This window comes from Pocillopora verrucosa, chromosome 8 (genome assembly GCF_036669915.1).
Source record: "Pocillopora verrucosa isolate sample1 chromosome 8, ASM3666991v2, whole genome shotgun sequence".
Classification (NCBI taxonomy): domain Eukaryota; kingdom Metazoa; phylum Cnidaria; class Anthozoa; order Scleractinia; family Pocilloporidae; genus Pocillopora; species Pocillopora verrucosa.
In genome coordinates, this window is record NC_089319.1 from 22737523 (window position 1) to 22762141 (window position 24619).

Sequence of the window (24619 nt, forward strand, 5' to 3'; positions counted from 1 at the left end):
ATTTTATCACTGTGGAAGACGCAATGGAATGGCTATTAGCGCGTTCAAACTCTTTCCCTTTGCATTTCCCTCAAAAACTGGGCAAAAGTCTTATGGAAAAAGCCTTGGATGCTTTTGCAGTTCACCAACTGCTGATTGGCTCTTTGCAGTTTATAAGGCCGTGCGTGCGAACACAAGGGCAGGTACTTATTCCGGGGCCAGAAAGGAAAATATTTGGCTCGAGGTCATGATGTATAAACCGAGTGCACCCCTGAGGGTCTACGTTAGTAGTTCTTGGCAATCTTACGGATACTGGGATTACTTACCCGTGATTGCAGATACTGGGATTTAAAAACCGTAGACAGTAGAACCTCTAGGGCCTGCGTAATCCATGTTTTTTTTTGGTCCAGAGAAAAGTTATAAAATTTTTTGTAGTTAGAAATAATATTAAAAATATAAACAAGAGTGAGATTCCATTTTAACTTATGAAGAATGTCACGTAAAAGAAATCATATTTTCAGCGTCCTTGACGTCCAACCACAGGTAGCCCATGCTCGCACATTTGCTTCTGTAATGCGCATATGTTTTACGTTGCGCAATGAGCGAAATATAAGGATGTGCATGGGAATGAATGGTCGCACTCTCAAACTAAAAAATCTGACCTAGGTTTGAGTAGAAATCATCTCACTTAGCTCAACTGGTTGTTCCTTTGCATCGTGTGAATTTCTTGGGCTGATTTAGGGCCGATTTTAGACAGTAACGTCCGATTTTCGACACAAAGGTGCGATTTTAGACACTAGCGTTTGATTTTAGTCACCGGTGTCTGATTTTAGACAAAACTTTGGACACTAAAGTCCGATTTTAGGCCCTTTAGTTTTTATAGTTTTTGGGCGCCCTTTAGTTGTAGTTTCGTCGTCTAAAAACAATGAATCGCTTTATCACGTTTCCTAGCTATGGTTCTTACTATCTAGACTGAAATGTGCTGTCGCGTAAAATGATGGATTTCATGAGTATTTCTGTCATTCCTTTTGTTTCAAATTCTCATTTAATATTGAGGTAGTAAAATGGAGAATTGTCACCATGGTAACGCCTAACCACAGTAAGAATTATTCACTTAAAGTACAGCAGTTTTCACTATAATTTCGCGTCAAATTCGATCTGAATGACGTAAGTGTTGTGACGTAAGACCCTACATAGACTATTCCATTTCAAGTTTGACTTATCCATTTCACTTTTGTATTTTTGGCGGTTACAGCTTAAACCAGCTGCTGTAACACTAAACCATTTCGGTTGGTACCAAACCATTTGTCGTCACGTTAAACCATTTTACTTTACGGTAAGTTTCGTTTAATAAATAGGCGTTGCCTCGTGTTGACAGATTTATTCGATGACAAGAATCGTGATTGGCATTAATTTCAATAAATTGATTTGAAAGCGTTAGATTATTCTGTTTCAAGTCAGTTTTTCAGCAGAATCGAAGTGAGAAAGAAGTTATTTTGTTATGGTTTTTCTGTCTCTAAATCCGCTTACCTGGAGAATTTGCTAACCCATAAAGTGAGACTGTTGTAACGACCCGCCACAGAAGTAAGTTTCTATTGAAGTTTTTAAATTTAGTTACGAGATAAATACTTGATTTGCGTTTGTTCTAATAAGGGAATAACATGACTTTTTTCGGGAATATTGTTTATTTGCGCCCTTGTAGTGTCATTTGCGGCCCGAGCGCTCCGCGCTCGGGCCGCAAATGACACTACAAGGGCGCAAATAAACAATATTCCCGAAAAAAGTCATGTCATTATCATTATTATCAATAAACAAGGCCAAATGATATCAAGAATGCGAGTTTTAATAATACAAGCTAAGTGAATGACGAATTCAAAGTCACTTCAAATCATCATGTAAGTGCTGATTGAACAAGCTATTAAAGAATCAACTCAGTCCAGTGAACTTATTGAAAATTACCGAAAAAATGCTTAAAATCGTCTATAAATAATAGGCATATCACAAATGACACTACGCGGGCGCAAATAAACAATATTCTCTCAAAAAGTCATGTTATTCACTGTAGGGCTGATAATGCATTAGCAGCCTGCTGTCGGTCTTTTGCGGCCCGCTGAGCGTGTGTTTTGAAGAGGCCGATTTTCTATTTGGCCGCGTATTTTGATAATAATTGCGAATTATAAATGTATTTCTTTTAGATCGAATAATTATTAAAGCGTGGCTTGATATTATACGGTTTGTGGTGGTCATTTGATCTAACCAGTTCCGAGTAAGTAAACACGGTGAGTAGATTGATGCGATACTAAGCCATTGCGGCTTACGATTAACCATTTGCTGATAACTTAAGCCATTTCACACTACTCTGAACCGTTTGTGTCAAGTCACTGAGCCAAAGTACAGTTAGCCGAACTGCCTGTCATTTCGACATTGAACCATTTCAGTTAACACTTGGCCAATCGTGTTTTTATGGAATCAGTTCAGCAAGGGTGGCTACAAAGTTTCTGTATTGTATAAACCAGTTTTTGTTTGAATATTTCATTTCAAACAGGGCGATTTGCCCATTTGTATTTTAAATAAAGCTCTTGAGATAAGATAAACCGTTCTCCAAAAGACAACTAGACCATTTCTGTTTATTAAAAACTAATTATTGTGCCTGTATTTTTGGCTTTGACACGGCCGCCCATATACCTGTCTTATTTCAGTGAGGGAATAACCTTTATTTTTTTAGAGAAAATGGTTGACTCCATGCGAGTGAATCCGACGCTCTTGGTGGGCGTCGATCCTTTTTTATCCTTCGTAAAAAAAAAAAATTCCGATCATTGAGTTAAACTGTAAAATTTATTTGGCTTACATTCTGCGCTTTCCATTAACATGTGTCCTTAACCAAATATTAACATCATACCTCCAATCCGTATCTGGAAACATTTATATTATGACGAGAAAGCACAACTTAAATGTTTTGGTTTACTCTCGCCAAAAAGTGCCAAAAAAGTAATTGCCGAAAATTCATCCCCAACACCTCGATCGTACTAGGAGCGCGAACTCACTTCTTCTCTTATAGTTAATAATTGCCAAGCGGACCTCGCATAAATCTTTTTGGTGGGCAAAGCACGTCATGGAGACTCTTGATTTCTACTATTCTGTTACCCTGTCAACCCTGTTTCTTTACGAAAAAATTTAATCGCCAAAAATCAGTTATTTTTGCATGGGATGTCCGCTTACGAGGGAGTCATGAGGAGCTTTGGCCCCGAAAAAAATTCGCAGCATGCATTCTACAGAGGCGCTATATTTCTGTCATCAGTGCAGAGAATGACATCAACGTTTGCGGTCGGTAGGTGTCTATGCGGCTACTTAAACCTGTTGATTATAAGTTAAAGGTTCACCTAATAATTAATACTTCATCTATGCTCGAATTTCAATCATGAAAACACAAGAAATCTGGCATTGAAATCACTCGGCGCGATCTTATCATGGAGGCCGAAGTCTTCGTTCGATCGGCTGAGCTTTCGATAGTTACGGGATCCAATCTCGACCCCAAAAAGTACTGGTATGTGCTAACGAAAAGTTAGTGTGAAATCAGGCCGAAAGCTTTTGCAAAGAACGAATTGTTTCTTCGATTCCGCGATGACTACAATACGTTCGTTCTCGCCAGCAGGTCTCAAGCGCGCCAACAAAGGCTGTTCGTTCAACACCAGGTAACCAAACAACATGCATGTTATATCTTCGATTGGTCTCTGTGCCGGACTAATTAGACAGGGAGAAATCCAGCAGATGGATTCGCGAGGTCTCAAAACATAATCTTGTTGCTGATGCAGTAAATCAAATCGTCCTCGACCGTACACTTTAGGCGGGAAATGCCTCCAGTCGAAATATCATGGAAAATTGCCATGATGTCAGTCAAGAATATCCGAGCTTGACAAAGACATTCGGGAACTAGTAAAGGATAAGAATTATATAAGTTAATGGTGGATGCCTCAACTTTCAGTCAAAAGAAAGAGTCCAGACAAACAGCGGTCTCCTGATATAAATTAGTGTGAATTCAATTTTTCGTGCCCTCTTGGATGGTGTATACCTGAGGGTTATTTTAATCTCTTGCATACCCTCTTGGGTAGTGTATACCTGAGGGTTATTCTTAGTCTCTCCTGGGGTTATTTTTAACCTTTTCTTATCCCTCTTAACTCGGCAGTCGCGTAAGACGATATTCTTAATGTGAATTTGTTCCCAATGACCTAAAATGCTATAACGATGTTTTAGACCAGCTTCTCCCCTGTAATAGTCGATTTTGGCAAGACTGATGTCTTCGGAAAAGCTAAAAATGCCGTTCCAAACTGAAACCTTCGCACATAAAAGGTCATTATAAGAATAATTGCGTTGCGCCGAAGCTTGTAGACCGAATGGGGAGACTATCAGTTGTCCTCGAACCTTGGCTTGAATTACTTATGCAAATTAGCTGTCTGGACATTGAATGTGCAGCCAGCTAATTTGCATAATATTTTTTTCCGACGCAAAAAACTTTCACTTTCAAAGGTGTCCGGGTCCGCTTACGAGAGAGTGACCATTTACAAGAATGTGTAAATACCGAGCTTGACTGGGAGTCAAAAAAGGAGAATTGAAAAAGTGTCCGTAAATAAAGCTGTCCACTTACGAGAGAGTTGACTGTTCAGTCACCCCTGTGACCAAGGCGTGATTATCATACAGACAATGATGTGATCTTATGATCAAACAAAGGTGATCCCTTGGTTCCATAAACAGCATTTCCATCACTTCCGATAACGACTATAATGTTTTAAAAACTATTTTGCAATTGATACTGTTAAATTTCAACACTAGGCGCGATAAAAAGCAGAGATACTGAGATTCAAGTCAATTACAAGTCAATTACAAGTCAATCAGATATCAGATGGAGCTATCGACTGAAAACTTAGACATTCAAGCTGGTTTAGAAGCAGATGTCGTGGTTCATCCCATGCAGGGTAACCCGAACCAAGAATTTCACGTAGAAGTGAGTTTGGAACCCGCTGAAAAAGTGCAAATCGTCGGTATTTATAAAGGAGACGACGGCAATTTTCACTTCAAGTTTATTCCTGTGGTACCAGGCACCTACGACATCTTCATAGATGGCGAGAAGCTTGTTGACAGTCATTTTACTGTACAAGCGAAAGAACGACAGATGGATGTTATCAGTAAATTAGAATTGAAGGGAGAAATTCCTAAACAGCCCATTGGAATTGCCGTCAACAGCCAGGGGCTAATCGCTGTTGCTGATATTCACAAACACTGTATCTTTATATTCGGCGAAAAAGGAGATTTCCTGAGAACACTCGGCTGCTATGGAAAGAAACCTGGACAACTTAGCAGTCCCGTTGGAGTAACGTTCCTGAATGATGACGAGATTCTGGTAGCAGATGCACTGAATCACCGCGTTCAACAGTTCAATGTAAAGATAGGTAGGTGTAAAGATTTTGCCCCAAAATGAAGTAGAGTAAGCTTCGAATACGAAATATGTGTGTTTGCTACGTCTGCATTCGATGTAAGACCGAGGTCGCACCGGAGACAAATATTTGGAATTTCCTGTATTACTGATGTTTGTCCAAAAACATGTCCAAGACAATTGGAACGATGCATTTTTAGGGTTGCGCTTGACGAATAAAATTAGCTTAAATTAAGCATTTTAATTGCTTTAAAAAAGGCATAATTGAAGAGAAAGTAGATTCTGAAATAGGAAGTCGGCTTAATCTGTAAAATTTCCATTCTGTCAACAGGTACCTTTGTACGAAGCTTTGGAGGAGAAGGAACAGGAGAAGGAGAGTTTAAAAACCCAGCAAGTGTTTGTATGGATGGCGAAGGACATGTTATTGTGGCCGACTGCTTCAACAACAGAATCCAGGTCTTGACACAAGATGGTGAGCCAGTGCTTAAGTTTGGAGACTACGGCTTAGGAAAGCTTGATCATCCCTTTGGGTGTGTCTTTCACAGAGGCAGATTCATTGTCTCTGATGCCTGGAACAACTGTTTGAAAGTGTTTGACCGTTCAGGGACGTTTCTAAAAAGGATTGGAGAGAAAGGGGAGGCTGATGGGCAGATGTGCTCTCCATGGGGTTTGTGTATTGAGAAATATAGCGATCATCAGAATCTTCTTGTCTGTGACGGAAATAATGGTCGTATTCAACAGTTCACAACGGAAGGTGAGTTCACTGGCAAAACTGTGTGTAAGCTGCAATATCCCACGGCTTTAACCACAACGCCTGATGGACGCATTTTGTGCTGCGATTTACAGATGGGTGAAGTGTTCATTCTAAAATGATTGGTCTGCCATAAACTATTGTGATTAGACTAGGAAATTCGTATTTTCACTGGAATCAATCGGAAGCAAAGCTAAAGAAACGTGACTCGGACACACGCTTTTTCAAGCAATTCGAGTATTTATTTTGTCTTTACTTTATCACGACCAGCTCTTGCGAAACTTTGGCCTTCTGCGCAGACGTCATTACGCTCGCATGTCACGCAATCATTCCCCAGCCCCCTCACAAAAACACTGTTGGGGTGGAACGATTACGTGACGTGACGAGCTTAACAACGTTTGCGAAGGAGGAAAGAGGAACTTTGAATTTTAGTTTTCAACACTCAACTGAAAAGCCTAGCTAGAGATTAAAATTTGCAAGTTATCGAAGAAAACCACCTTTAAAAACAGGAATCGTACTCAGTTTAGGTAATCCTATTGGTAGACTTAGCACCCATATCTAGAGGCCGGACTTATGCTTTTTTATGGAACCGAGTTGAGAGTGTTTTAATTCGTGTGCTTTATGAGGTAGCCGCATGAATTTACACTCACAAGACAAACACGGACTGGAAAGGGATTGATTTTATACTTCAAAGAGCGACAAGTTTGAAATATAGTAAACTGGGTATCTGTTTTTAAGTTACATCGACATTATTCACCTTTCACTTTGCTTTATAGAAAGGATAATCTCTAGTGATATAAAAACAAAAAAAAAATTTTGCACCCTATAGTCCGATTTTAAAAACTGACGTCAGAGTTTAGTCACCAGTGTCCGAATTCAAACACTGGTGTCCAAAATTGGAGACTAGTTCCTAAAATCGGACTTTAGTGTCCAAAATCGGACTCTACTGGCCAAAATCGAGAAGTTGTGCCTAAAATTAGACACTAGTGACTAAAATCAAACACTAGTGTCGAAAATCGGACGCTACTGTCCAAAATCGGCCCTAAATCAGCCCAAGAAACTCGCTCGATGCAAAGGAACAATCTTTTTAGCAAGGTAAGTTTGGTTTTATTTAAAACTAGTTCAGATTTTCTAGGTTGAGAAAGGGACCGTTTCTTCTCATACAGGTCCTTTCATTTCGGCCATTGAGCAAGCTAAACATATTTGCATGTTATACGGAGGTTCATTTTGTGAGCTTGGGCTACCAGTGGTGAAAGCGTACATCTTGGGTTGATTTCCAAAGCACAAGAACACTGTTATGGTCGCAATAAAAAAATTACGAGGGAGCATTTATCTGAAAAAAATATTATCCTAGAGCTAGGCACATCTTTTTACATATTATTTCAACTGATTCCTTTCTGTTCAATTTGTTGCATGCAACCTTATTTAATTCCGTCCACTGATTCCTGGAAATTCCTTGGCACGATGTTACGAATTTAGATATTATTTTTTCATCATGATGGTTACCAAAGATGGTAGCTCGTCTAAGTATGAAACTCAGCGGAGATGTAAATTCGAATTCAAGCTTTAGCCGTTTTCCGTCAAAACTGGAGAAAATATGATTGTTTTTGTACGAGAAAAAAATAAAAGAACTATTCTCCCTTAGAAGGAAATACGTCATTAGTCTTTCTTTCTAACATGATAAACGAAACTCCAATGCATCCGCATACGATTGTTTCTGGAAATCCTTCATCTTAAGCCATGAATATTATTCGTCGATATTTCTGAAGCGTTTAGCGGAGAAACTTTCGTTTAACAGTGAATGCCGTAGTTCCTAGCCGCCTGTGCACAAATTTAAGTTCTGAAATCTCGAATCTATCTGGTGTTAGGTATGTCGCACATATCACAATCAACTCATTGTTTACTTGTTATTCGCAATTTTACTTACATTTTCATCAAACTAATAATAGTAGTTTTTAAATCAATATGCTTAGCCTTGAAGTAAAATCAAAATTTAAAGGACGAATTTCACCATCAAATATTGTAATGACGGCTGAAATGGGGGAAAACTCTCCTAAATTTCTAATTGTTTATGTCTTGCATCGTATGATTCCTCTTTTAGTAGTCTATTGAATAGCAGGTTATCAAATGACGGTAAATTTTCTTTGCCTGCCTCTTGTTAATCTAACGGATAACATCACTGCATGCTCTCATTTCAACAATTTATTTTTCAAAAAGAGATCTTTCTCGTATTAAGTTTAGGCGTCTCCAGACTTTTCCACCATGCTTAAGCCATTACAATCCCAAAATTACATTTGCAGTTTTGTTTCACCAGGCAGCTGCATGCAATGGTGAAAAACAATACCAGCATTCATTTGGTAAAAGTGTTTGCAGCTACGTTCCTGGCCAGGTTAGCGCAGTGTTCTCTCACCGACTTGATACAGTTTATGGCGGAAGTGACGTTGATGTCAAACGTTTTGAGTGTTTTTGCCACATTGTGTCTGATTTTTTACATCAAGTTCACGTGTCCTTATCTGACAAGCAATGACAGTACCAGACCCCGCACATTCCACAGTGCTCGTTACCAGATCGTTCCGTACAGCCCCAAGGCAAAACAGGACCGCGCTCCCGAGTAAGCGGGCAGAATCTTCATTGTCAAACTTTTGGAAAGTATTCCAAAGCGATTGTCAATTTATGCCAATTTTGTTAAGTTAGTCTAATCTTTTGAATTAAAATGTTTTAGTTCAGATAGTAAACCGATCAATCATTAAAATCTTCTTTGCTTCGTAAATTGATTTCAATTTCACCAAATATTAATCAGTAACAAACAATAAGTTGATTGCGCCAATGCAGTCTGGCGAGTAACGTTGTTATTTTGGTCCCTCCCACTTTTTACTTTGCCCGTGAAATTTTCGGCAAAATCCCAGCTAATTCTTAGCAAAACAAATATTCGAATAACATGCAGTCACCTTATAATTTTCGACAGTCGATAGTATTGATTGACAATTCTCTAGATCGTCACGCAATACGCCAATCTAGAAATACTATCTTGACATGAAGCAATAAATGTCAGTCAATCACTCACAAGATTCTAGAGACACTTCTAGTTTAGGAAGTGATGATCTATAGGTCAGTGAGTCAGTAGGCGACTGCTTTAACAGAAAAATCATGCTGAGATCAAACCACTTCTGCATGGAGGTCAGGGAGTGTAATCTCAACGGTTGGCTATTGAAAATTTGCTTAAAAAATTCCTTTAATTTATTCTTAAAATTATTAAGTATCGATTGAGGGTTAACTTCTAAAGCATTCCTTGTTTACAAAATGTAAAAGAAACATATCAACATGAGTAATATAAATCGTTGGGTGGTGATTCTGTGGTATCACAAAGAACTACAACCACAGGAGCCTAATAATGCCAACTCATGATTTACACTTAACCCTGTAACTCCCAACATCTTATTAGTTTTTCTCCTGACTGTCCCCTTATAATTCTTATAATGTTAGTTTGGAGAATTCCGAGTTCAATCAACTAATAAACCACTAACCGATACTTCCCTTTATTCTCGTTACTTGTATGCTTGGAATTGTATTGATATTGTAAGGAGAAATTGTGTCTTCATCACTCATGGCCGGAGTTAAAGGGTTAACTCAATTCTGAAATCTTCCGACTAACATTTACAAGAAATAAGAGAATTGAAACTCGACAAAGGGCTAGAGTATGTGCATCTCTCTGAACCACAATAGTCTTAAAGGCTTACCCACTGTTATTCAAATCCATATCCTCAATTTCACACGCTTGCTTCAGTAGGTTGAGCATCTAACGCTTCACAACTGAGAAGTTGCTTCATTCAACTTAACTAGAGCTCAATCTCTGAATTATTAAATCTTGTAAACCCACTGATTAATGGCGCACGCAGGGTTTTTTTTCCAAGCCAGCCATCGAGCACCTAGCACCATATTGAACGAGGTACAGGGAGGTGGCCTAGAGAGAGAAATCCCAATATTCAGAGGTTGCCCCTACTTCCTCAAGCTGGTCTCAAGCCTTACATCAAACATCAGAATGTACATTCTGCATTCCATCCCTTTATATTCCTCAGGTGCTGTCAAGGAGAATTCATTTAATAATCAAGAGTTTCTTCACTTAGTGATCATTTCCTCTATTTTCATGACCTTAATGTTTGATTCATGGGTGACATTGTTAAGAGATTTTAGATGCAGTCATTCTATGACGTCAAAGAGTTAAGAAGGCCTTCTCTGATTTAATAAGCCTGTGAAAATGATATAGAATTTGCAAGCCTTCTGTTACCACAGGATCCTAATCAAAACACTTGGAAAAGACCAATAAGAGACTTACCCTTATGATACCAGTATATTGAGGATTACCAGTAGGTCAGATATGATGACAATACAAAAATGTCAGATGGTAAGAATCAATACTGAGATCTTGAAGAAGGTTCGTATATGCTCATGATCATCAATTAGATAAACTCAATCAAAAGAAGGAAAATGTTTGAATCGGGTGGAATGCTAGATGGCAAACATGATCAAAACTAAATTCCTTACAATTTACTTGGTTTTGAATGACCATCAGCACTGCTCTACAAATGAAATTATCCAAACAACAATTTAAGTAATCCAGACAAAATGACTCAATATACTTACATGAATATGGCTTTAATTTTTAAATTACAATACTCATGTCAATAGGAGATCCTTTCATGCCCGGCTTTTATTTTAAACAAAACACCAGAAGCACAAAGTTGTTTAAATGCTTCTTCAAAACACACATAAAACAATCACAATAACAACAACAACCAATGGGGGGGGGGGGGGGGGGGAAACACTTTCAAACTGTGGAATCACTTGGGCTGATGACATTGAACAGCCTCTAAATATGTCTGAATCCTTGTACTACTCTGTGATGCAGCTTAAGATTCCATGCTGATAAGTGTTCTTCAGAGGGTGATATCAAATATCAACATCTTGCAGTTCTTCTGCTTTTATATTTTGAAGAGGAGATCTCCATTACTGTACACACTTAGAAAAGCAGTTTTCATTGTTTGCATATTTCACCATATTTTATGTCAAGTTCCCGTAGAAGTCAATGGCTTTCATAAAGAAACACTTGTTGCAGTTGAAGAGAAATATTTATAAATCTTTCTGAAGATTCCCGTCATTCAGGAAGTTTTCTTTCAGTGGAAAATGTCCGCCAAAACCCACTAGTAATAAAAGATTTGTGTCTTCAAGTGATAGGGTACGTGTAAGACTCTTATTGTTCATCTTTTCCTGTAATTTTCTTAAATAACTATCATATAGGCCTGACAGCTTCACACTTGTTGCATGCACAGGGTCTAAAAGCTTGTAACTAGGTCAGTTCTTGTAACATTATGCCAAAAGCTCCATCATAATCTTCCTAACTCAATGAAGATTAGTTTCAAATGTATTCCATCGCACAAAGAAGGATTTACTGTGGGGGTCCTCCCCCACGGCGTCCACCACGATCACCTCTGGGGCCTCCTCGTGGTCCACCACGAGATCCCCTTCCAGAAGGTCCACCATGTCTCTGGTCCTGAAATAATTCAAAACAATAATATTTACCATACAAATAAACACAATAATCTAGGAAATGCAGTTGTCCATAGTTAGTCTGCCTGGTTTGACAAAGGTTTGCCTGATATCTGAAAAATTCAATCATCAGTAACTGTCCATCACAAATGGAACATTCAGCTTTATAACTGACGGTGAATATTGAATTTGAAGTATGAACTATTTTTATGACACTAGGGGCAAGAAGCAAGAAAAATAAGAACAGACCTGTTGTCCATATCCCCCTCTTCCACCACGAGGAGGTCCTCCAAATCCTCCTCTGCCGCGCCTATTTCCCCTCTCACCAGGTGGACCCCCTCTACGATTGTAACCATCTCCTCTTCGGTATCCACCTCTACCTCCACGTCCTCCACGTGAATATCCATTAGAATGATGCACTGTGTCGAAACCTGCTGAATAAAGCCCATCTTAATTTCTGTCAGGGATTCACTTAACCAACTTCTAAGTTAACTAAACAAGACTAGTACTTATCTCCTAAATCATTCATTTTGGCAGTAAGGTGGATAAAAATGTATTCCACTCACCAGTGTCATCCCCTTGATCACCTGGTGTTCCTTCACCCCCCTGATCACCCCATCCTTCATCTCTACCTGTATTGCCCTCAGGGGGAGCTTGTTCACTCTGTTTTTCAAGAGCTGGGGGTATTTCTGCAGAAGCTGGAGGTTTGGATTCGACCTCTGATTCACTGAGGAAGTTCAGACCATGTTCATTAGAGACAAACATTGCAACATTTCCACCTTCTTTCACTTTTGTTGTTGTATTGTTTCCACCATTGACTTGAGAATCTGAGGGTCCATTTGTTGATTCCACTGTCTGGTTCTATAAAAAAAAAAAGGTCTGGATATGAACAGATATGCAACAAGTTTAAGAAAATGAACAACACTTTTAACCCTTTAACTCCCATGAGTGACCAAGACAGAATTTCTCCTTACAATGTCAGTACAATATCAACCAGATAAGTGATGAGAATAAAGAAAAATATCAATTTGGGGATTGTTCATTGATTCAGTACTTAATTCTCTGAACTGACATTATAAGAGCTGTATGGTTGACAGTAAAAAGAATCAAAAATTTGATCTGGGAGTTAAAGGGTTAAAAAAATGTTTTGGTAGTTCTTCTGTTGTCTTCAGTTCTGAATAATACAAAGTACAAAGTTGAATTTCAAGTGTGTAACAAAATGCTGATTGGACAAAACAAACAATAGTAAATAGAACAGAAATAGTAAATGCATACATTGTTCTGTTACTATTATCTGTCCCTAAAGTAAAAGAGTAGGAGACAAAGCAATACACAAGTTTTCATCCTTAATTTACAAAATTGGACTCTGAATACAAGATTCATTACAGTAGAGATCTGCCATTTTGTATATAACTTTGTTGAAATTTCTTCAGTCAAGATGATTTTAGTGCTGCATGGTTAAAATGGTTAAAATGTACACCAAACAAAACACTCACTTGCGTCTCTGTGGTGTTATCATCTCCTGAGCCTTCCTGATCTTCATCATTGTCACCTTCAGCAGCAGCTTCCTCCTCCTCTTCATCCTCATTGTTGTCACCATTGCCTTGTGATTGCTCAAAATAGTCACATTTTTTGATCGATGTAACCAGCTCATTGAGTGCTTTGTCTTGTCAAAGTTAAGGAAGGTACCTGTCTTTAACAGACTTGGGACATTTTAGTGTGAAGAACTAATAAAAAATTTTTAAAACTTACTGGACAATTAACATTCTTTCTGATGTAAAAAAAGCCATGCAGTTGTCATGTACTTGATAATTGATGCACTAACATTATTAGTTACACAAGAAAAAAATTTTGGTTAAGTGGTAAGTGGTTCATATTCAGAGCATCTCCTTACAGAGTCTTCTTTATGTGATGAGAAACATGCTTCTGATGGAGCTTTTCAAGTTTATAAATTACTTCATCCCTTTTCCACCTCTTTATTCCCATTTTACCTGTTCTGAAACAGTCTGCGCAAAGCCAAGCAATGTAGTCATGAGGTCTCGTTACTGACAGTTTTTTTAAGGTTCAAAAAACTTCGTTAACTTGTTAAACATCAAACTCTTAATTCAGATCATGCTGGATACATGTTGTGTCCACAACTGAGTCTGGGCTTCCCTCTAGAAATTTCACAATGTGACGACTAGCGGCCATTTGTTGTTCCTTTATTGGTTCATCAGCATCAGCATTAGGGGTTATCAACTTGTAAAAGTCATCAATTTGAACAAAACTCTCCTCTGACACCACCTATAAGATTAAGGATTAAGTCGAAATTATGGCTCTGGAAAGGACAGAAAAAATGTGAAGGTCTTTTTATCTACCATAAATGACCAAGAGAGAATTTCTTCTTTCAATATCCATACAATATCAAGCAAACAAGTGTTGAGAATTAAAAAAAAGTATCAATTAACCCTTTAATCCCTGAGAGTGACCAGTATCTAATTTCTCCTTTCAATATCAGCCATGAATCAAACATTAAGGTCATGAGAATGAGGGAAATGCTAATCAACCAGAGAACCTCTGGATTGTTAGACAAATTCTCCTTGTCGGCACATTAGGAAATGTATAGAGAACAGTATGGAGAATATGCATACTGATCTTAGGGTGTAAGGGGTTAAGAGATTATTATGTGATCTAATACCGAATTATACAAACTAACATCATAAAAACTGTATTACAGACGGTGAGGCGATTGACCAACAGACAGTGTCTTTTTAATACAGTACCACCCTGTCAAAACCATTATTTCACCAGTACAAAGCTATATCTTTTAAATCTATGACCAAATATTAAACAGACATTCACTCTCAACTCACCACAGCACCATTTGTGCCATTTAAAAAGTCCACCCTCACATCTTCTGAAAGATTGTCCATCAATGACTGCAACTCCAAGACTTGACACACTTTGCTGATGTCACCATCACGTTGTGCTGCTGCCTGGGCTGCCTGATCACGCTTGGCAAGTTTCTTCTGGAGTTTCTGATGCTGTAATAAAGATAGTGTCAAACCTGTTAACCCTGTACACCTTAACATCAGTTTAACCCATTGACATCCGATGCGCCCTCATGCGCCCAGAAATAAAATCCCTCTGAAATTCCAATGCGCCCTCATGCGCCCTGTCAAAATTGGCTTGTTTTGATTGGCTGTAGCTTAGAAACAAAACTCCCCTGGGTATTGAAAAGCAGTGAAACGTGACATGCAAAAAATAAGCTTTCGTTTGAGACCAAACTCACTATTACACGTTTACCGTGCGATTTTTTACAAATTTTTCAAAAATATGTCGTGGGCTTAGACATGGTTTCTGGAAGAATTGATGAAAGTTAATTTTCATCCGATGAAGAGCAAGAAGTCTTCGCTGGTTTTATCATCGAAGAAATTGAAAAAAGCGACAAGCTCGTCAAGCACAGCATGAACAAAACTTGCTTCGAAATGTGGATGACGAGATGGAAGACTTTTTCGACCTACGGTCGCAAGAAAAGGGAAGCGATTCCGATGTTGAGCTATACGCTAGTGAGGAGGAAGAAGAAAGCGACGCTAGTAGTGATGAAGAATCTGCCGCAGAAGAAAGCCGACCAAATGCTCTTCAATGGTCTAGCTAATTGCGACAATTTAATGTTGAGGAATTCTCCATTCGTCGTGGCCCGACCAGAGATCTCGGAGAAAATGCAACTGCCAAAGATTTCTTCAATGTATTTATCGACGATGCTTACATTGACGAAGACGTTCGATACACCGTTGTGCACGCTCGTTCGAAAGGGGATCGATCGTTCACATCTACCCAAGCGGAAATTTCAGTGTATCTCGGGCTAAACATTCTCATTGGAATCCATGAACTTCCTCAGCTGGCAATGTACTGGGATTCTGACGAGTTTGTTGGAGTTGATTGCTTAAAAAAACGATCCCAGAGCACCGCTTCATGACTCTCGGGAAATATTTACATCTTGCTGACCCGACCGCAGAAGACCGAAACGATCTCCTCTGCAAAGTTTGCCCCCTTGTAACTCGCTTGGAGCAAAAGTTTGCCTAAGCGAAGAACATATCTGCATTGTTCAAAGTGAAACTTTTCATTTAGGCGTAAAAATTGGTTTGTTCTTGCTCATGACTCGCAAAAAGTAATTTTATAGCTGCGCCTTGTGACGTGTCGCGATGACGCTATGGCGGGCAAATTCAAAATTGACCCGCGTTAGAAAGTTTAGGATTCCTTTTGTTGAGGAGGAATTTGCGATCTGTCTTTTGGTGTTGTATTTGAGGGAAAACTTTTTACATGATTCTGATGGAATAAGAGTGCAAAAGAGAGTCATCATACTGATAAATACTTTCAAAGCTGAAGGCAACCTTGCCAATGACTCGCTGTACATCATGAAGTTGAATCCGTTCTCTAGCTTTAGAATTTTTTTTGAGAGAACCTGATGCTCAAATTGAAAATAAAATTTGAGAGGGGGAAAGTATATTATTAAATATGCAACTTTGTGCAGTTTCCCTTCAGTAGAGTGAAATGAAGACATCAAAATCTTAAATTATTTTGGCAGTGGTCTGTGTGTTCACTGTGGTAGCCATTTTCTCTGGAATTTCAGGGGGTGGTCTGAGCTCTAAGGTGTGGGGCTCAATGGGTTAACAAATAGATTCCAAGTTGCCATGGGTCAGTTCAGTAATAGATCACAGATGACATCAAAATGTGGTAAGAACAAAAAAGTGGCACACGAGGCACAGCCGAGTGTGTCACTGATGTTCTTACCACATTTTGACGTCATCTGTGATCTATTACTGAACAGACACACAGCAACTTGGAATCTATTTGTTTTATATAATAAAGAATTAAAAAAGTGTTAATAATGATTTCATCTATACATCAGAACGCATGCATAACTGAGCTTATTATATAAATGTATATCCTCCATACAGTTCTAGATATATTTCCTGAGATGCTGACAAGGAGAATTTGTTTAGCAATCAATTGATGATCATTTCCTTTATTCTCATGACCTTACTGCCTGATTCAGGGGTGAAATCATAAGGAGAAATTAGATGCTAGTCACTCTTAAGGAGCCAAAGGGCTAAGACAGGCTATGTTTTAATTGTTGAGTCCTCTCCTGTTTTTCTTTCTTTTCTGTGGCAACATCTCCAATAATCAAGGGGTACTGCAAACAATTTGCATCATATATAACACTGAATACATTTCTGTTTAATTACCTCATTACAAATCTGAGTGATGTTCTTCTGCAAATCCCTCGCAAATTCCAAATTTTGTTCAACTTGATTCAACTGACCAACTGCAAGCTAAAAGAAAACAAACAAATTCAGGATGAAATAATCTAAGGAGAAATTCTCCAATGTTGAAGAAATTATGGGTGGAGAGAGGTGCGAAAAAAGTTTGGGGGCAAGGTTTTTACCGTCAGATAACTAAGTTAGCACAGGCAACCTGCCTTATTTCCAGTGGCAACCAAATTTCAAGGGCTAAGAATCACCAACTGTCATATGTGACCTTACTAAAAGAAGTCAAACAACATGTTGCCACTTGAATTAGAGCCAAATGCTGTGACGACAACTCAATTTTTATGTAAAAATATGGTGGCCAAACTGCCATAATGCCTTGCTCTACTAAAAATCATAGTAATTTAAGACAGGTTCAGTGCCTTCTATTACAACCATTTTAAGGCAATAGGGTTCTTTTCTGCTGATTAGCATAAGGTTTTCAATTTATCAACTTTTTCAACTGGCACCATGTGGTGGGAAAGATTAAAGGGTAGATTAAATGGGTAGCAACAATGGTCATTAACACAAACTTTTAATAAGCTTTATCAAAAACACTTCACATGTCCATGAATGCAAAAAAGACAGTGTTCATAAATTTCTCAAATAGATACCTCTTACTAACTAAGCTCAAGGTCTGTAATGTAAGTTATAGGCCATGATTTTCCTCTTGGATTTATTGCCCAAGACAGAAGCACAAGGACCATGAATTAGGGAAGGAAAAAGCAAAGTTCTGTAACTTACAGTGTGGACTGAGAAAATGTGACCAGTAAGACATGTATTATAACTCTGGGTTTAAATAGAGGGGAAACATTGCAATTCAAACAAACTTTTGAATTAAGCTGGCTGTACAGTAAAAAAAAAGCTTGCTAAATTGACTTGTCATAGTGCACATACTAACTCAATTATTACAATGCCTCCCTTCTAAAGTTCCTGGGAATGAAGGGTGCTATGCAATGCAATGGAAATTACCCATCACGTTATCATGGCTTGACTTGTCAACATGAGGCAGTATTGTAATTGCTTTTCCCAAGGCTTTCAGTGGTTCTAACCACATCAGTCTGATAAAGATTCAGTTTAGAGACATCAGCATTTCAAGGTAAATGGGTTGAACCCAACCATTAAAAATAAATAAATAAATAAAAATAAATAAACAAATAAATAAATAAAAAATATCAGTTGTCATTGTCTAAATTTCCAAAACATTATTCCTGCAAGAAGTTAATATCCTAATCCAATAAAATAAATTAATCATGATTTGTTTACAGAGCCAAGAAATAAAATGACTCATCTAACCAAACTGGGAAAACCAAAAAGGAGAAAGATCAAAATATTTCGTATTGAATTTGTTCCATGAACAATTGTCTCCGTCAAAACACTTTCCTGATCAGTAAATCAGTTCATGCTTCACTTGTGATCTGGAGAATAACCTGTGATTCACTGACCAAAACATGTCGACTTAAAGCCAGGATAATGCATTTTACCTTTATGTGAAGTCATCTTTTCGTAAACCGCGTGGAGAAATTGTCAGATAGTGTGTAAATATTACACATACCTGACAAGATTTCACTATTACTGTAACTCCAAATCGTCAAATATCTACGTTTTCTGGAGATTTCTGCCCATCTCGTGTGTAGTGAACAATTCATTAAATCTTGAAAAGAAACTTGATCTTGCAGTGAAAGACTTTCTAATTTACTCAAGAGCACACCTGGCAACTTCAATCGAAATTGGACAACTGCTCTGTCTTACTCGGCTCATCGCTACGATGCCCAAAGAACTAAAATTCGCTTTTGATAAACGCACCTTTTGATCATCATTCAATGATTGTCCAGCGTCGACCAGCTTCTTGTAGCCATCAAGCTTTCCCTGCGAACAGAAACGGATATCTCTTTGGACGTTTAAAAAACACAAATATCTTCATAATGGCGTGGTCGAAAAGACCGACTACGATTGCCGAGCGATTCGACCGAAACCTCACCTTGCGCTTTTCCAAATTACGAACTTTCTTCTCCAACAAGCTCAAGACACTCTTGGTCAGGTCGTTGTTCTCCATTTGCGCTGTGATCTGCATGGAAGATTGCGATGAAGCGCTTGGCATAATTTCCTCACTGGTCCGAGTTACAAGCCGTCTGTGTTCTGTACCATGTGCTCCTTCGCTCGTGCCCTGACGTCATCCGCTCTATTCTCAAGGGGTGCGGCCACTTCGATAGCATCATGGGATACATTTAGAAACTAACAACAAAATTTCATGAGTATTGCACAATTTTATATTTTTGTTCTTCATTTCAATACGATACTTGGGATGCTTCCAAATTATTTCAGCTTGCTTGCTTATTGCTGCTCGTTATGGAACAGTGACAAGTCGCGAAACACGATTGTTTATCTTGTCACCGAAAACTTTTTGACAACTGGCTTGTGTAAAACTTACTATATTTTTCGACAAGAATCAATGAAAATACAGATAAATTCAACATAAATATATTTCAAACAATATTTTGAAAGGAAAAAAAAATCCAACCCAATGTAACAGAAATTAGAATTAAATAAAGTTGTAAAAACGAATATAAGAGATCCTCGCAGCTATGAACACTACTGAGCTAGTAGTTGAAATAACACCTGAAAAGAATTCAGGCCCGTACGGGATTTGCACCCACGATCTCTGCACCGATATCGCAAAGGTCATGGGTGTAAATCCCGTACGAACCTGAATTTTTTTTCAGGTCTTATTTCAACCACTATCTCAGTAGTGTTCATAGCTGCGGATCTCTTATATTCGTTTCTTCACCGCAGTGCATATATATGATTTTCATATATCTACAAACTTGTAATAATCTTGAAATTAAACAAAAGAGTATAACTCAAACGTGTATTTCAGCGTATTGCCTGTTTATTTTAGAAAACACAGAAAGTAATTGAATCCCTCTAACTAACCTCGTTCGCGGTCTCCACTGTTAGTTACAGACCTAGATTTTCCGGTCGAAGCTCGAAGCCGATAAACCAATCACAGAAAGAAGCTGGATCCGCGGCCTCGTACCAAGTGTAATAAGTTTTCCCTGACGCGTATTCTACCAAGATTCGTGCGTTTTGCATATGTTGTTTCATTTTAATTTTTTGATTGATTTATATATATTTTGGTTGTATTGTACCCTTGCAAAACTTATTGGGACAAATTTCGCAAGCACTCGCCGAACGCGTGACCTTTGAACAAATAACAATTGCGATCGTGTGTTACAACCAATCACAGATGAGAAAGAGTGCTAAAGTAATTACTTTAAAATGCTTCGTATCTATGCAGCGCGTGAATAATTAGAGTAGAATAAGCTTACCACGTGGAGAATCATGATCAGTACTTGCAGGAATAACTTTAAGGTAAGCGCAGAGGTTTTTTGCAGTTCAATATTCGTCCAGTGCGATGCAAGCTCCAGCACTATCTTGTTCGAATTAATTGAAGGGGAAGACCTACTGTGCACTGGCTCGCGATGTCGAAAGCGAATTGATTGGCAAGTTCAAAGGTCTCTTGTTTGGATATTTTACTACATACTGTTTGCAATTGGAACTTAATATTACCGCGAATTTTCGTTTATTTACCTTCTCGATCGATGTTGCGTGCAAGACGTGATGTCAGTGTTTTGATTTTTTTACTTATGTTCATTTTGAATGCAAATATTTCTCCCATCGACTTGTGAGTGAGCCAGAAATTATTTCAGATTCAAGGTTTTCCCTAGGAGCTCTGCCGAACGTCATAAATTTATTCATGTAAAAAGTTACGTGTTTTGTGCTCCGAACACGTGGAGTATTGATGAGAATGCTCTTCAAAATCTCATCTTAAATCCATTAAAAAAAAAAACCTTTACAGTTATTAATTGGCCGTGTACGTTTGGAAATATTTTAAAATAAATCTTTGAAATGCATTGATTCATTCAGCGATTATAAATTAATGAGTTCTCCATGAAAATTCATCACACAGTCCAGCAGATAGGGAAAGAGAACCAGGAAAACCATCAGTTGTGGTGGTTTTGTCAATGAAAGAGAACACAAACTGAGATTGCTTTTTTCTTATAATTTACAATGGTAATAGGACCGAGTGGAGTCCAATTCGGTCTGTAATCATATGAGTGATTCACAAAATTGGATGAACGTGAAGCAGGAGTCCAATTTGCCAATCACGAGTATGATTACAGACAGAATTGGATGAGAATAAATCCCGTTATCATAGTCGTTACAATTTCCAAAAACAACAAATACATTTAGGTCAAATATCTCACATAGATGTCTCAAGTAAAAAAATTTCTCCATTTTGGAAATTCCTCAATTATTTTTTAGGATAAGTGGTTGTTGTTATGGTTATTTTGATTAATTCTGTGATTGGTGGATTGGGCTGAGTGGACTTAGTATGATTAGCTTCTTCAACTGTCCACTTACAGATGTCCGATTACAGCCACCTGTCTGATTACACTGTCCAATTACAGCTCTATAGAATTATTAGTGAAAAATAAAGCAGTTAATGCACCAATCGCGTTTAAGGAAATTGTAATGGTTATGATTAACTGAAGGATAGAAACAACTATGACATTGCCATTTGTGTTATTACTTTCTGTTACATAAAACAAATAGGCTCCATGTTACCATGGAGCTGTACAGTAATTAATCACTGAAGATGCCAATATGTGTCAATAACTTCATTGGCACACTCAGCTGTACCTCTTGTGCCACTTTCTTGTTCTTGCCACATTTTGACATCACTGAACAGATGCACAGCAACATAGAATTTATTTGTTAAATAGCACACAAGCAGAATTTTTGAAACTAGATTTACAGCTTAAGTCACCAATTAGCAACCTGTTGAAGGGAGTCTTGTAGTGTTAATGCATTTATAACTTGTGTTTATGGTCTTAAGGAAAAGTAAGGTAATCATTTTCAATGATACCACTTACACTCCATAGTTTTTTAGATAAGAATTTGCATCTCTCTCTTTGATTGCTGAAGTATAAAGCCTTTTTATTCTGTGTTAGTGAACCCCAACTCTCCTAAAAATCAATCTTTTAAAATTTAATTACAGAAGTGACTCTTTAGGTACCCACCTGCCATAAAATGTAATCACCTCAATGAAACAATAAAGCATGGCTAGTGAGGTGTCATCTCAAAATAGCAACTCAGTTTTGCTTGGAAGGGGGGATCATTTGCAGATACAAGGCAACAAAACCTGTTACTTCTACTAGAAAATTTGTGATTGATATGTACTTGTGCCAGCATCCTTTGTTACTCTATAACCAAATGAAATTTTTAGGTTGGTTTGCATGATATGCAGCAGATTACCTCTCAGGGGAAGCTAAACAATATTTTAAAGGGGATGGGGGGGGGGGGGTGGTGGGTTGGTGGCTGTGATGATAAAAACAAGTAACTTAGACCATTAACCTATTCTAGCCCATTCAGATGGCCAGGAAGGACAGCTAACAGTCTACATGTAACATAAGAGAGTGGTTAGTCTTAATCTTTGGTTATTAACAAATATGCTGGAAATGAGAAGAAAACCTTTGGGCACTTCCTTTCTCCCATGGAAACTAAAGCACATCTCTTTCTTTCTCTGATATTGTTATCATTTTACGTCACCCTTATCTTGTATGTAAACTGTAATAGTATCCATACTCACTATTTTACCCCTTTTTTACTGCAGTCGACTGTATCAACGACCTTATGGCTCTTTGCTTCCAGGCCTTTTCACTGCAGTGCCCTTAGACAAAGTTTAGAGGTCCATCCATGCCCAGAGAAGTATAGGCAAGGAGGAGACACCAGGCCTGTAGTGGTCCTGTTTGGATGGCTTTTGGCCAAAAGCCGTCATCTCCATAAATATGGTGAGCTGTATCATCAATACGGAGCTGATGTCATTACTGTAAAACTTGAGGTCATGGAGGTAAGAAAAATATTTGTAGGTGAGCTATGTCACAATGGATCAATGTCAGTATTTCAGCAACTGCCCACCCTACCCCTCCCTTAACCCAACAACAGTGAACTGATAATAAGTTAGGGATAATTTTGGGTTAGGAGAGGGGTAGGTGCATAGGTGTTCAGATACTGGCATTGTTCCGTTACAATACTATGAGTCATTTCTTTGGGCACAGAAAATTGGCTCCTACGAAAATGACACCCTAAAATAATTGGTTTTTGGAACAGAAAAACGTATAGCTAGATGTCAGTAATGTTATTCAGTTGAAGCCCACGTAATAGACGGAGTTCTTTTGTAATATAGGGTTCAGATTAAATTGGCTTGCGCAAAGAGCAATCATGTACTGCGCGCCTCGCTTGAGATGTGAACGCGCCAATGCCGCGCGCGAGGGAAAGATAGAGGAGGGGCTTCTCGCTTAGGCTCGCGGGGGAAGCAACTAGGCATCGATTTAAGGAAATAGGTCTCTGTATTCTGTCTCGATAAGCACTTTCTTGATAATGAATCTTTCCGCAGTGCCATATTTAAGATTTTGGGCACGATTTCTAGATCTTCCTGACCCACCGCGCAGTAGATAACAAAGCCACAGAATCAAGGAAGAATTAGCTCTAAACTAAACCAGTTTTGATTTATAAACCCTTTTGTTGCAGATTCTCCGGCCTAAAAAAGCGGAACAAGTAGCCACCAAAGTGTTGAACAAGCTAATATCTGACGAAAACAAACATAGGCCTGTGGTAATCCATGGCTTTTCAGTTGGAGGCTATCTTTATAGCCACGTTCTCAACTTAATGGTAAAGCAAGACAGGTTCTCGTCGGTGAAGGAAAGAATCCGCGGACAAGTGCTCGACAGCCCGGTGGATTTCCACGGGATTCCTTACGGTGTTTCCAACGCAGCCTCCGAAAATCCCTTCGTTCGTTGGTTGATGAAATCGTCCATTGAGGCGTACTTGGCGATCTTTGCAAGACACACGACCAAAGTTTACTTGGCGCATTCACACTTGTTCCACAACAACCCCGTCCGTTCACCGGCCTTGTTTTTCTTTTCTAAGGACGACAAAGTCGCTGATGTGGACACGTGCCAAGCATGCGCAGATTACTGGAAGAATGAACTGAACATGACTGTGAGTCAGCAATGTTTCGAGAGTTCACCGCATGTTTCTCACTTTTACGTCCACAACAAGGAATACACTGAGGCGGTGAAGAAATTTCTCAGGGATCTAAATATACCAGTTGTGACCCTTTAGAGTTGTGGGACCTGTAGCTTCGTGCTTTTGATTTCATATCCCTTGAACGATTACGAAAAAAGGGGATATGTCACATGGAGCTCTTTCTACAGTATGGATCCGATTAGGGAGAAAAGGCTTGGCCTAGATATTAAACCTCGGTGACATCTTGTAATTTGACACGAACGAAATAGGCGAGTGTACAGCTTATCTATAGCCTAACTGAGATCGAATGATTTGTCAGAGGGATGTATTCGCCCCAGTCTTGTCACGTTGGTGAACGTTTATTATCAAAACTATTTAGCTGATGATGAAATAAATACTATATGACTGTGCTAAACGCCATTTTATTTATTTGTTCCTCGCAATCCCCACTTTGAATAACTGAGCTAATAGTGAAAGATAGTTGGTCTTGATCAGAGACCGCGCAGAGGGAGGGGCTGAGGGGGGAACTTTAGCCCC

The 24619-nt window shown here is 38.6% G+C and overlaps 3 protein-coding genes and 1 pseudogene across 8 annotated transcripts; 3 read left to right on the forward strand and 1 right to left on the reverse strand.

Moving 5' to 3' along the window:
- Positions 1–1452: 1452 nt before the first annotated feature.
- LOC131792540 (RING finger protein nhl-1-like) lies at positions 1453–8913 on the forward strand. 4 transcript variants are annotated; one of them, XM_059109934.2, is made up of 4 exons: positions 3416–3671; positions 4807–5423; positions 5739–6161; positions 8473–8913. In XM_059109934.2, the coding sequence occupies exons 2-4, from the start codon at positions 4877–4879 to the stop codon at positions 8490–8492; spliced, it is 990 nt and encodes a 329-aa protein (XP_058965917.2). In that variant the 5' UTR covers positions 3416–3671; positions 4807–4876; the 3' UTR covers positions 8493–8913. The 4 variants fall into 4 exon arrangements, with proteins under 4 accessions (XP_058965916.2, XP_058965917.2, XP_066026813.1 ...); XM_059109932.2 differs by having other exon boundaries at positions 3445–3540; positions 3632–3671; positions 5739–8913; XM_059109933.2 differs by lacking the exon at positions 3416–3671 and adding an exon at positions 1453–1563 and having other exon boundaries at positions 5739–8913.
- A 1578-nt stretch (positions 8914–10491) lies between these two features.
- On the reverse strand, positions 10492–19157 carry LOC131792500 (caprin-1-like). Of its 2 annotated transcripts, none has more exons than XM_059109882.2 (9): positions 18972–19157; positions 18797–18859; positions 16931–17017; positions 14555–14725; positions 13826–13985; positions 13199–13368; positions 12269–12563; positions 11952–12136; positions 10492–11706 (listed from the first exon to the last, which is right to left on the reverse strand). In XM_059109882.2, the coding sequence occupies exons 1-9, from the start codon at positions 19089–19091 to the stop codon at positions 11602–11604; spliced, it is 1356 nt and encodes a 451-aa protein (XP_058965865.1). In that variant the 5' UTR covers positions 19092–19157; the 3' UTR covers positions 10492–11601. The 2 variants fall into 2 exon arrangements, with proteins under 2 accessions (XP_058965865.1, XP_058965866.1); XM_059109883.2 differs by having other exon boundaries at positions 11952–12133; positions 18972–19156.
- On the forward strand, positions 15068–15767 carry LOC131777304 (piggyBac transposable element-derived protein 3-like; annotated as a pseudogene).
- Positions 19158–20229: 1072 nt separating the features above from the next.
- Positions 20230–24486, forward strand: LOC131792502 (transmembrane protein 53-like). Of its 2 annotated transcripts, XM_059109885.2 has the most exons (3): positions 20230–20362; positions 22668–22904; positions 23585–24486. In XM_059109885.2, exons 1-3 carry the CDS (start codon positions 20333–20335, stop codon positions 24176–24178), a joined length of 861 nt encoding a protein of 286 aa, XP_058965868.1. In that variant the 5' UTR covers positions 20230–20332; the 3' UTR covers positions 24179–24486. The 2 variants fall into 2 exon arrangements, with proteins under 2 accessions (XP_058965868.1, XP_058965867.1); XM_059109884.2 differs by lacking the exon at positions 20230–20362 and having other exon boundaries at positions 21932–22904.
- Positions 24487–24619: the final 133 nt, after the last annotated feature.